The sequence below is a fragment of the Palaemon carinicauda genome, chromosome 22 (assembly GCF_036898095.1).
Source record: "Palaemon carinicauda isolate YSFRI2023 chromosome 22, ASM3689809v2, whole genome shotgun sequence".
In the NCBI taxonomy this organism is placed as follows: Eukaryota; Metazoa; Arthropoda; class Malacostraca; order Decapoda; family Palaemonidae; genus Palaemon; species Palaemon carinicauda.
This window is the reverse complement of record NC_090746.1, coordinates 64,352,402-64,364,607: the sequence shown is the minus strand read 5'-3', so window position 1 is coordinate 64,364,607 and position 12,206 is coordinate 64,352,402. Positions and strand designations below refer to the sequence as shown.

At 36.6% G+C, this 12,206-nt stretch overlaps 2 protein-coding genes across 2 annotated transcripts; both read right to left on the bottom strand.

Moving 5' to 3' along the window:
- Positions 1-6,642: 6,642 nt before the first annotated feature.
- Positions 6,643-7,734, bottom strand: LOC137615916 (uncharacterized). The gene is made up of 2 exons (XM_068345604.1): positions 7,435-7,734; positions 6,643-7,173 (listed from the first exon to the last, which is right to left on the bottom strand). The coding sequence occupies exons 1-2, from the start codon at positions 7,732-7,734 to the stop codon at positions 6,643-6,645; spliced, it is 831 nt and encodes a 276-aa protein (XP_068201705.1).
- A 1,095-nt stretch (positions 7,735-8,829) lies between these two features.
- LOC137615915 (uncharacterized) lies at positions 8,830-11,788 on the bottom strand. The gene is made up of 2 exons (XM_068345603.1): positions 11,376-11,788; positions 8,830-11,113 (listed from the first exon to the last, which is right to left on the bottom strand). The coding sequence occupies exons 1-2, from the start codon at positions 11,786-11,788 to the stop codon at positions 8,830-8,832; spliced, it is 2,697 nt and encodes an 898-aa protein (XP_068201704.1).
- Between the last annotated feature and the right edge of the window lie 418 nt (positions 11,789-12,206).

Below are 12,206 nucleotides of genomic sequence, written 5' to 3'. Positions count from 1 at the left end.
GACCTACTTACAATCATACTTTGAGTTTTGTTAGGATTCAACTTCATACCCCATAATTTGCACCATGCACTAATTTTAGCTAAATCTCTATTAAGGGATTCACCAACCCCAGATCTACATTCAGGGGATGGAATTGATGCAAAGAGAGTAGCATCTGCATATACAACAAGCTTGTTTTCTAGGCCAAACCACATGTCATGTGTATATAGTATGAAAAGTAATGGGCCAAGAACACTACCCTGTGGAACACCGGATATCACATTCCTATACTCACTATGGTGCCCATCAACAACAACTCTTTGAGGTCTATTACTTAAAAAATCAATAATAATGCTAAGAAACTACCCACCCACTCCCAACTGTTTGAGTTTGAAAATAAGGGCCTCATGATTAACACGGTCAAAGGCAGCACTAAAATCAAGGCCAATCATGCAAACTTCCTGACCACAATCAAGGGATTTCTGTATAGCATTGGAGATTGTAATAAGGGCATCACATGCTCCAAGGCCTTTACGAAAACCAAATTGCAAACTAGGGAACAGATGATTACCTTCAGAAAACCTTTTAAGACGTTTTGCCAGAAAATGCTCAAAAACTTTAGATAATATGGGAGTTATGGAAATTGGGCGGTAATCAGTGGGACTTGAGCCACCACAAACATATTTACATAGAGGAGTAACATTACCAATCCTCCAACAAGTGCTAAAAGCTCCTCTTCTTGCTAACTTGCGCAAAATAACAGATAACTTTGGAGCTAAGAAATCTGCTGTCTTTATAAAAAACAGTGGAAAAATACCATTTGAGTCTACACCTCCATAAGCATCAAGCTCCATCGACAGAGCTTTAATTTCACGAGATCGAAAAGTTAAACTAGTTAGTTTAGCCTCAGGAAAACATGAATGAGGAAGTTCAAGTTTTTCATTACTCTGTTTACTGTCAAAAATATCAGCCAAAAGGGTTGCCTTTTCCTTTGGACAGTGAGACTGAGCCATCTTGTTTAAGTAAAGGCGGAACTGTTGCATCTACACCAAAGAGTGCAGATTTAAAGGTAGACCACCATTTATGTTCCTGAGTTGTACCAGAAAGGGTTTCTTTTATGGTTAAATTGTACTCCTTTTCAGTTGAGGCATAAACTATCTGAGCAAACGCTCGAAGCTGAGTATAGTTATTCCAGGTCAAATCTGATCTGTTACCCTTCCAAAGATGATAGGCCTCCTGCGTTTCCAAATAAGCACGTCTACAATCATCATTGAACCACTGCTTGAACAACGGTTTGTCCTTCACTCGGTACCTTAGTACACGAGAAGGGATACGCCTATCAATTATGTTGACTATATTTATATATATATATATATATATATATATATATATATATTATATATATATATATATACACTGTCTATATATATATATATATATATATATATATATATATATATATATATGTATATATATATCATCATCATCATCATCTTAATCATCTCCTCCTACACCTGTTGACGCAAAGGGTCTCGGCTGGATTTCGCCAGTCGTCTCTGTCTTGAGCTTTTAATTCAATACTTCACGCTTTATGGTCCTAAGCCATGTAGGCCTGGGTCTTCCAATTCTTCTAGTGCCTTGTGGAGCCCAGTTAAACGTTTGGTAAACTAATCTCTCTTGGGGAGTGCAAAGAGCATGCCCAAACCATCTCCATCTACTCCTCATCATGATCTCATCCACATATGGTACTCAAGTAATCTCTCTTATAGTTTCATTTCTAATCTTATCCTGTCATTTAACTCCCAATATCCTTCTGAGGGCTTTATTCTCAAATCTACTAAATCTATTGGAGGTTGTTTCATTGTCATACCATGACCCATGTCCATAGAGTAACACTGATCTCACTGATATATAGTCTGATTTTTTTATGAAATTTTAGGCGATTTGATTTCCGAATTTTACTTAACCTAGCCATTGTCTGATTTGCGTTTTTTAATCTTTCACTAAACTCTAATTCTAAAGACCCTGTTTTGGAGATCATTGTTCCTAAATACTTAAATGATTCTACCTCATTAATCCTTTCTCCTTCCAATGATATTTCAACTTCCATTTCATACTCCGTTCTCATCCTCTCTCTCTTCTATTTATCTTCAGTCCCACCTCGTTTGATATTTCCTGCGTTCTGGTAAGCAAACATTGCAAATCCTGTGGTGTTCTGCTAACAAGAACAGCTTCATCAGCGTGCTCTATTCCTATCACCAATCCAATCTAATCCTTCTCCACCATCTCTGACTGTTCTACACATTACAAAGTCCATGGGGAAGATAAACAACATAGGTGACAGCACATTCCCTGGAGTACTCCACTGCTCACTGGAAACTCACTTGATAAGACTCCATTAACATTAACTCTGCACTTGCTATTCTCATGAACAGGCTTAATCAAATTTACATAATTAAGAGGAATTCCATAATAACGCAGGATTCTCCACAAAATTGGCCGTTGCACACTCACGAAGGCTTTTTCATAGTCCACAAATGCCATCAAAAGATTTCTATATTCTACGCATTGCTGTACAACATATCTCAAAATGAAAATTTGGTCAGTGCAGCTTCTACCTTTTCTAAATCCTGCTTGTTCATCTCTCAGCTTTTCATCAATCTTTCTCTCCAGTCTCTTAAGAATAAGCATACTATATATTTTCATAACAACTGACGTAAGTGTAATTATTGCAATTAGTCAGTCCTCCCTTTTTAGCTATTTTCACTAACACTGCTAACTTCCATTCTTTAGGTTTTGCCTCTCTATGCCACAATCTACAAAATAATCTTGTAAGTAGTCTGGGAGTCACCTCAATTTTGGCCAGTATCATCTCGGCAGTTATTCCATCGAATCCAGGGACTTTCCATCTCTAGTATTTTTAGGGTAGCTTCGAGTTCAAACACTGAATTCATTACTGGGCACATCAAGGTCTTCCTCAGCTTCAGGTATATCAATCAAATTATTCCCTTCATATGTCCTATTCATAACCTCACTAAAGTGTTCCATCTAACGTTGTCTTTCTTTATCTTCTGTTGCTATAACTGAGCCATCTCTATTTTTGATGGGTATATGCTTCTTCTTCTTTGCCCCAGTCGAGATTTCATTGATAATTCTATGAGCAATTCTTACACCATAACCACTTCCTGAATTCATAGCTTTCTCGGCCTCATCTGCTTTACTGTCTAAATACTCTATGCAGTCATTCCTGGCCTTTCTTTTGACCTTGCTGTCAATACTGGAATACTTAGCACGCTCTACCTTGTATTTATCATTACTTCCTCGAAAACTCTTCACAATCAATTTCTGTCTTTGTCTCCTTTTTATAGTATCCCAAGCATCATTCGATATCCATGGCTTTCTCCTTGTAACTGTTTGTCCTAAGACTTCACTACCAACTGACTAATATATGTTCTTAATATCAAACCATTCTTCATTAATTGTCTGTTCTTTGTCTCTTAAAGTCTCTAAGACTACAAATCGATTCGTACAATCAATTGCAAATGTTTCTCTGTGCTCTTCCTCTAGAAGCTTAGTTGTATCAAACATAGGTTTTCTATCTATCTTTCTGTTGGGTGCTTTCAATTTTAATTTCAGTGTGGCAATGAGGAGCTGGTGATCACTACCATTATCTGCACCTCTATAGCTTCTTACATTTCTCAGAGTCCTCCTTCTCTCTTAGTAATGGCAATGTAATCTATCTGATTTTTGTAATTGCCACTTGGTCTAAAGTTTCCTTTCCAATTCTCTTACAACGTGTTTCACTTAGGGCCAAGATATCCAAACTATATTTCATAAATTCACTCTCCACTTCCTGTAACTTCCCTATGTGATTCATAGTTCTAACATTCCAATTACCTATTTAAGTTTTTTTTTTTAGTATTTATAAGCCGGGAGATTCTTAGCACCCTGCTATGCCCGGGACTGGGGCCATTCTTTCATCTTTTCTATCCTTCTCCTCCTCAAAAAAAAAAGAAAAAAAATTATTTCCTTTTTCTCTCCATCTTCCATTGTCCACCCACTTGATCCTTCCAACTAATTCAGTACTTTATCCGATGACGTACGCTTGTACTTATATATCAAAAAATATTTCCTCCTCAAAAAAATAATGAGTTCCTATTTCTTTCCATCTTTCCAACTAAGTCAGTAATTAATCGATGATGTGGGCTTGTACTTCTACATCAGAGGATATTTCCTCCTCAGAAAAAAAAAGTTCCTTTTTTCCATAGACCAACTACTTCATCCTTCCAACTGAGTCCATACTTTATCTGATGATGTAAACTTGTACCCCTACATCAAAGAATATTTCCTTCTCAAAAAAAAGTTACTTTTTTCTCTCCATCTTCCATAGTCCAACTTCTTGATACATACAACTGACTCCACACATTATCCGATGATATAGACTTGTACTTCTACATCAAAGAATATTTCCTTCTCAAAAAAAAGTTACTTTTTCTCTCTTCCATAGTCCAACTACTTCATCCTTCCAGCTGAGTCCATACTTTATACGATGATGTAAACTTGTACTTCTACATCAAAGAATATTTCCTTCTATAAAAAGGTTACTTTTTCTCTCAATCTTCCATTGTCCAGCTACTTGATACTTCCAACTGAGTCCGTACTTTATCCGATGATGTAGGTTTGTACTTCTACATCAAAGAATATTTCCTTCTCACAAAAAAGTTACTTTTTCTCTCCATCTTCCATTGTCCAACTACTTGATACTTCCAACAGAGTCCGTACTTTATCCGATGATGTAGGCTTGTACTTCTACATCAAACAATATTTCACTCTAAAAAAAAAGAAGTTACTTTTTCTCTCCTTCTTCCATTGTCCAACTACTTGATACTTCCAACTGAGTCCGTACTTTATCCGATGATGTAGGCTTGTACTTCTACATCAAACAATATTTCACTCTAAAAAAAAAGAAGTTACTTTTTCTCTCCTTCTTCCATTGTCCAACTACTTGATACTTCCAACTGAGTCCATAGTTTATCCGATGATGTAGGCTTGTACTTCTACATCAAAGAATATTTCCGTGTCAAAAAAAGTTACTTTTTCTCTCCATCTTCCTTTGTCCAGCTACTTGATATTTCCAACTGAGTCCGTAGTTTATCCGATGATGTAGGCTTGTACTTCTACATCAAACAATATTTCACTCTAGAAAAAAAGAAGTTACTTTTTCTCTCCATCTTCCATTGTCCAACTACTTGATACTTCCAACAAAGTCTGTACTTTATCCAATGATATAGGTTTGTACTCCTACATCAAAGAATATTTCCTTCTCGAAAAAAAAAAGTTACTTTTTCTCTCAATCTTCCATTGTCCAGCTTCTTGATACTTCCAACTGAGTCCGCACTTCATCCGATGATGTAGACTTGTACTTCTACATTAAAGAATATTTCCTTCTATAAAAAAGTTACTTTTTCTCTCAATCTTCCATTGTTCAGCTACTTGATACTTCCAACTGAGTCCGTACTTCATCCGATTATGTAGACTTGTACTTCTACATCAAAGAATATTTCCTTCTATAAAAAAGTTACTTTTTCTCTCCATCTTCCATTGTCCATCTACTTGATATTTCCAACTGAGTCCGTACTTCATCCGATGATGTAGACTTATACTTCTACATCAAAGAATATTTCCTTCTATAAAAAAGTTACTTTTTCTCTCAATCTTCCATTGTCCAGCTTATCTTTACTCTAAAGAATCCAAAATAGTAAACATATAGAATCTTCAATAAATATGGAAACCTAAACTTACCCTAATTTGGTTTACATAATTACCAGGTTCTTTAACAGATTTTCAAGGATTCTTTCCTGTTCCCATCATTCAGTAAATCGGGAAATATAGTTTTGTTTAAATCATTATTTGACCAGGAATAAAAATATTCACATTTATTACTAATCTTAACTATTCATTGTAACATTTCCTATCCGGCAACCCAAAGTACAGTCTTATTTTACAAATATTCGTCATTAACGATATCTAACGTGAGTGCATGCACCTCAATATCACTAACATAACAAAACACTTATAAAACCTTGACTTAGCTTTAATCCATGATGGTTAGAACTCTCTTGGTGGTGTGTTAATTTCTCCCTCCGCCATTGAGATACCGCAGGGTCACCATGACCCGATTCATAACAGAGCTATATCGGTACTAACTAATATTGCGTTACATTACTCAAAGACGACTGAGATCCACGCATGCGCGACCCGCATTCGTCAAAACAAACTTTAACAACTCGTTAACGATTGCTTAGAGTCAAACAACTATTTAATATATTTTGCCTTACAAAAAACTTCGACAAAAAGAAATATATATTATATTATTACAAAATAATTCAAAACAACAATTATAATTTTCTACGCATCTCACGTTGCATAATGTTCATAATATTTCCCTTACAAAATAAAAGATAAATGACTGTTTACTGGTCTTTATAAATACACTATCGTGATTTCATCGTAAGTCATGATACACTCCCAGCAAACAGAAACAATATTTACAGTTATAATTGTCCCGCTTGAATGAGGGCTCTTCTCACCTCAGTAGCCGCCTGTGCTGTTTTCCTGCTCGGTCGGGTGCCTTTGTTATCAGTTTTCTCAGATATGACAACATCAGTCTCTTGCCATAATTCCAAAGGATATAGCTTGACAACAGGTCTCACCTTGTGGGGTTTTTAAAGTAACCATGCGCAAGACATCATCCGGTCCCACGTGTAATTTGACAATTTGACCGAATTTCCAACGACTTCTCGGTCCTCCATCGTGTATCAACACAACATCTCCCATTTTGGGCCAAGATTCGTGTCTGATTCCTACCCGATGAGTTTCTCTGAGAGAAGTTAAATATTCTCTCTCCCTCCTTTTCCACAGGTCATCACATTTTTTTGTAATGTACAAAAAACGCTTTCCAACGTCCTTATTTCCACCATACAGAGGGTCCTTAGTTTCATCTTTCCAATCTATGACTTCCCTAGGGAATGATCTCAATCTACGTCCTAAAATCAAATGATTGGGCGTCAGAATATCCAACTGGTTTAGATCTCTCGAAGTATAACTTAAGGGTCTGTCATTAATAATTGCTTCAAGTTCAGTCACAACACAGGAAAGTTCACTAAAGCTGAGAAAGGCCGGACCTATTACTTTCTTTAGACATGTTTTCAAAAGACCAATCAATCTTTCCCATATAGCTCCAAACCAAGGTGCTCTGGCTGGTATGAACTTTCATTTACATTCGATAGCATTCAGATGTTCTTGTACTAAGGAACTTTCTGCCATGTTTTTCAAATAAACTGAAGTCGATACAAAGGTAGTAGCACTGTCACTTAGCATTAAAGAAGGAAATCCCTGACGGCTACAAAACTTTCGGAACACCATAAGAAACGAATCGCAGGACAGATCTTTTACTAATTTGATATGGATTCCTGTAGTAACTGGACAAGTAAACAACACAATATAGGCTTCTTCAGGATTTTGCTGTTTCTCCTTGGTTAACAACGCTCCTGTGTAATCTACCCCCGTAACGCTAAAGGGTTGTTTTCTCTGCACCCGAAATTCTAGCAATGGTGGAGCAATATTTACACGGTAGGGTCTCCCTTGTGTTTTCTTACAGATTATACAATGATGAATTACACTTTTGTATAATTGGCGAAGCTGTGGGACCCAATATTCCTGTCTCACACTTGCCACGGTTGCATTTACTCCCATGTGAGCTTGTAAACAGTGATGCTCCCTTACTATCAATTTTGTGAGAAAACAACTTTTCGGCAGTAAGATTGGGAATTTTATTTCCGCCGCCTGTGCGACATGTTCCAATCATCCTCTGCATCTTATAATTCCTTCTTCCAAGAAGAGATTCAATTGTACTAATAAGGTCAATTTTGAAACTTTACCCCGTTTTTCCAAAGCTTTATATTCTTCCGGAAAATATTCCTTTTGTAAGAGGATAATCATTTTATTTTTAGCTTGTTGAAGTTCTTCCAGCGTTAAACTTCCAATTTTTCTACAGCCAGTTGATTTGCAATTGAGAATAAATCGCCTAATCCAAGCTATAGTTTTACAAAATTTATCCACTCTACTAAATCTTTCCCAGTTCAGCAGATGGGTTTTTTCACTGTTCCCTACAAGATGGACTTGAATAACTTCATCCTGCGCTTGTGCTTCTTTCACCCATGTCCTATCAATAGGATAGGTGTGGTTTTCTGATTTTAACCAGGGAGGTCCCTCCCACCAAAAGGAGTTATTTCTTACTTCTTCTGTCCTTTTTCCTCTAGTAATCCAGTCGCTAGGGTTTTCTGAAGATGGGACGTAAGAAAAGACAATCCCCGTAGTTATAGAGTTAATTTTCAATACTCTATTTTTCACAAATACTGGCAAATTATTCTTTGTCACTAACCATCCCAGGGCAACTTTACTATCAGACCAAATTATTATTTTCTCAAATTTATTTTCTTCAAAAGTTCCAACTATAAATTCACACAATCTTGCACCTAACAACAAAGCCATTAATTCTAATTTAGGTACAGTCAACTCTTTAATGGGTGCTACTCTACCCTTTGCCATAATCAGAAACGAAGTTTTGCCACTTGCTCGATAGGCCACACAACCATAAGCTGTTATGCTAGCATCACAGAAAATGTGGAGATAATCCGTTTTCTCCAGATTAGTGCCTCTGGAGAAGGAAATACTGAGACTTTTCTCTAAGTCTTTGGACAACTCATTCCACTGTTCTAATAAAGGAACTGAAAGTAGATCATCCCATTTCAACTGCTGTTTCCACAAATCATGTAAAAATATTCTAGCTCATATCGTAATAGGGATAAGCATTCCTAAAAGATCATAAATTTGGGCAATGGCACTAAGAATTTCACGTTTTGTTTGACCGGTCTTAAGATGATTAGGTGTTACTGTTAGTTTATCATCAGAGATGTTCCAATTTAGGCCTAAGACTTTATAGGTTTGCTTCTTTTCTGATTTTATACGATAAGCACCCGCAATAGTATTCAAAAGATCACTATTACTAGTCCATTCCTTTAAATACAAGTGCGCCTGTGCAAATATTTTGTTTGCATCAAAAAATAAGTTTATCAATTCATCTTCATTGTTGGAGGTAAATTGAAGGTTGTCCACGTATAATCCCCTTCTCATCATATCCACCATTTCAGTACAACTCGTATCTTTTCTCACAGCTGCCAGATGTGATTTAATAGTGGCATTCAACAGAAAGGGAGAACACGTAGCCCCAAACAATACCACCCTAAACCTATATATGATTAATTCGCTATTTGGATCCGTTGGGTCTTGCAACCACAAAAAATTGGGGTCTTCTTCTCTCAATTGCACCATAGGAAATTCTTTTTCTATATCACTAATACAGGCGTAGTTGTTAGTTCTGAACTGCAATAAGACTTTGAGCAAATCTGACATAATATGTGGTCCAGTCCACAGACAGTCGTTAAGGCTCAATCCATTTTTACCTTGTCTGCTGGAACAGTCAAAAACTATTTTGATTCGAGTGGTGGCACTATCTTTCTGTACACTATGATGTGCTAGATAATGACAATTTTCAACTTCATTGTTTTTATCTACCCTTTCAATGAACCCCCTATCCTCCTGATCCTTCAGGAATTTTTGATAGTGGATCAGGTAGGCTTCATCCTTCTGAAATTTTGCACATTGTTGTTTAACCCGGCCCAACGCCATGCCCAAATTGTATAGAAGCCTTGACTTATTAGACTTCTGTGGTAAGGCCACAACATATTGCTTCTCCATTTCAGAATATACAATGGTACTTTCAAAGTCTTCTAGAACCTTTCGATCATGTTCTTTCAATTCATTGCAGTCAATACCCACTTTATCTAAATTCCACAAAATATCCAAATCATTCTTTATATCACTATCAAATTTATGTGTAGCTTTAATTACTTCCTCGTTAGTTGCTAGCTTTAACACAGTTACCTGGGTTTCCTGCACTGGAGGGGCATTACAGGACCCTGTCACAACATATCCAAATATGGTAGGTAACAATATCAATTTTCCAGCCTTTCTGAATCCGGGGTGTAATATGTTATAGACATTATCAACGCCTACCAACATATCAATGGGTGCTTGCTTGTCCACAGGCAGATCGAAATCCTTGTCCGCTAGACAAATTTTGGTTTTACACAACTTTTTCAAATTTCGTTTAACGTTGAATTTCTTAGTATACTCTGGTAACTCATCTACCACAATACAATCCATAATAATCAATCTACCCTTATAAGGTATGGAAACACTAACCGTCTCATACTTGTTCACAGGTTTGCTTATCAAATAACCCCTTAAGGCAATTTTCTCCGTGCCTTTAGATCTATATTGTACATCTTTAAGTGCTGACCTCCTGATAAAGGTTCGTTCTGCAAAAGTGTCCAATAATCCACGAAGGCGTACCAAATGTCTTCCTTTACCTTTCAACACAATTGTGGCTGTTGATAAAATTGACCTCTGCTTGGATTTCTGACCCTGATCACTTACGGAAAGTGTTCCAACCTGCACACCATTATCATTAGGTTTATTTGCTGATTTATTTGTTGATTTACTTGGTTCGCTGGTTTGTTGTTTATCACATAATACACGATGATATTTTAATCTGCATCCGTTTCCACAAATTTGTTTTTCACAATCTACACTAAAGTGTTTATTTGATGCACACACAAAACATAATTGTAAAAACCCGAGACGACTCAGTTTCTTATCCCTACTGGTATAAGTTTTACACTGTGTCCACCAGTGTACGCCTTCACACAATGCACATTTTCTTGTTTGTTGAGAACTAAATTTATTCACATTTCCTTTACTCTTAGGTCTAACAGATTGTGATTGATTCACTGTGAACGTAGATATTGTTGATAAAGTTCCAGGTTTACTTACATCCGTTGAGACGAAAGATCTTAGATTGTGAATTTCTTCTTCCAGCTTAAATGTATCAAATACAAGCCAATCATCCCCACTTCTGCGTTTTACAGTTTCACTAACACTCTTAGGCAACTTACCATGAAGCAAAATAGTGTAGAGTTCATTCAACTCCAGGTTTTCACTCTCTAATGATCTGATCGAACATTCAAATTTGCTCTGAATGATTGCAATGCTTCTGAGTCAGGAGATGGAGACTCCATTTCTAATAATCTTACTAGAACTCGTTTGATCTCATCCTTTTTCCCATATGTGGTTCTGAGGAGAGATATAGCTTGTGAATAATTCGCAGCTTCCAACTTAAATCCTGAATCAGTTTTAGAGCATCTCCTGGGAGCAAACTTTGCAGATATGAGAATTTCTGAATCAGTTCTAAATCCCCTCGCTGGTGTACCGACACATTGTATAATTCCCAAAAGGAATTCCTCTCCAACACATCTCCAGTGAAATGTGGGAGATCCAATTTAGGCAATCTAACATTAGTCTTATGTGTGGGCGGAGGATTTCCAGCAGAACCACTTCCTGATATCGCTGTGATGGCATTGCTCAACTTATACCAATGTTCACCAATTACTACTTCATATTCTGCTTGCTCTTCCACCTCTTTCATTCGATCTTCTTCAGTGGTTAAGGCTAATATCTTTTCATTCAAGTCGTGCACAGTCTTCATTTGTTTCATAATTAAATCCTTAATTGAAGACAATGTATTGACATTACCTGCAGTAATAGCAGAGTCTATCTTATTTACCCATTTGGTGATTACACCCTTGTAACCACCTCGTGACCTCACCAAAGCTTCTCTTTCAGACATTTTTCCAAAGATAATTATCAAACCAGCTAAAACCAATAAATTTTCAAATTTTCAGCGATTTCAACAAACAACTGTTTATATAGAATATACAATTTCAACAATTTTTCTCATATATAACCACTCCATTAAATGCAATTAATTAACACACTTTAAGAGAAATTCAATTCATAAATTATCACCATAATTATATACATTATTTTCAACTGCACAACTATATTAAATTCTTTCCCATTTTCGTTTTAAACAACTTCAACTTAACTGCTCGGTCATTAACAAGATGGCCACCTGTGCGACAACATTATTCCTAATTAATGCCGAGACTAGTTTAACCCATCAATGGATTCCCGATCATTGACAAAATGGACGCCTTGTGCGACAACGATATTATCAATGTCGGCGCAAACTCACACAACTCGAA

Excerpts from the sequence above, each read along its gene's own strand:
- LOC137615916 (XM_068345604.1), bottom strand. The coding sequence starts at position 7,734 with ATGGGAGTAAATGCAACCGTGGCAAGTGTGAGACAGGAATATTGGGTC. Across the intron at positions 7,174-7,434 it reads CAGGAATCCATATCAAATTA|AAAGTAATAGGTCCGGCCTT; the intron begins GTAAAAGATCTG and ends ACATGTCTAAAG.
- LOC137615915 (XM_068345603.1), bottom strand. The coding sequence starts at position 11,788 with ATGTCTGAAAGAGAAGCTTTGGTGAGGTCACGAGGTGGTTACAAGGGT. Across the intron at positions 11,114-11,375 it reads TTTTGGGAATTATACAATGT|ATCATTAGAGAGTGAAAACC; the intron begins GTCGGTACACCA and ends ATGTTCGATCAG.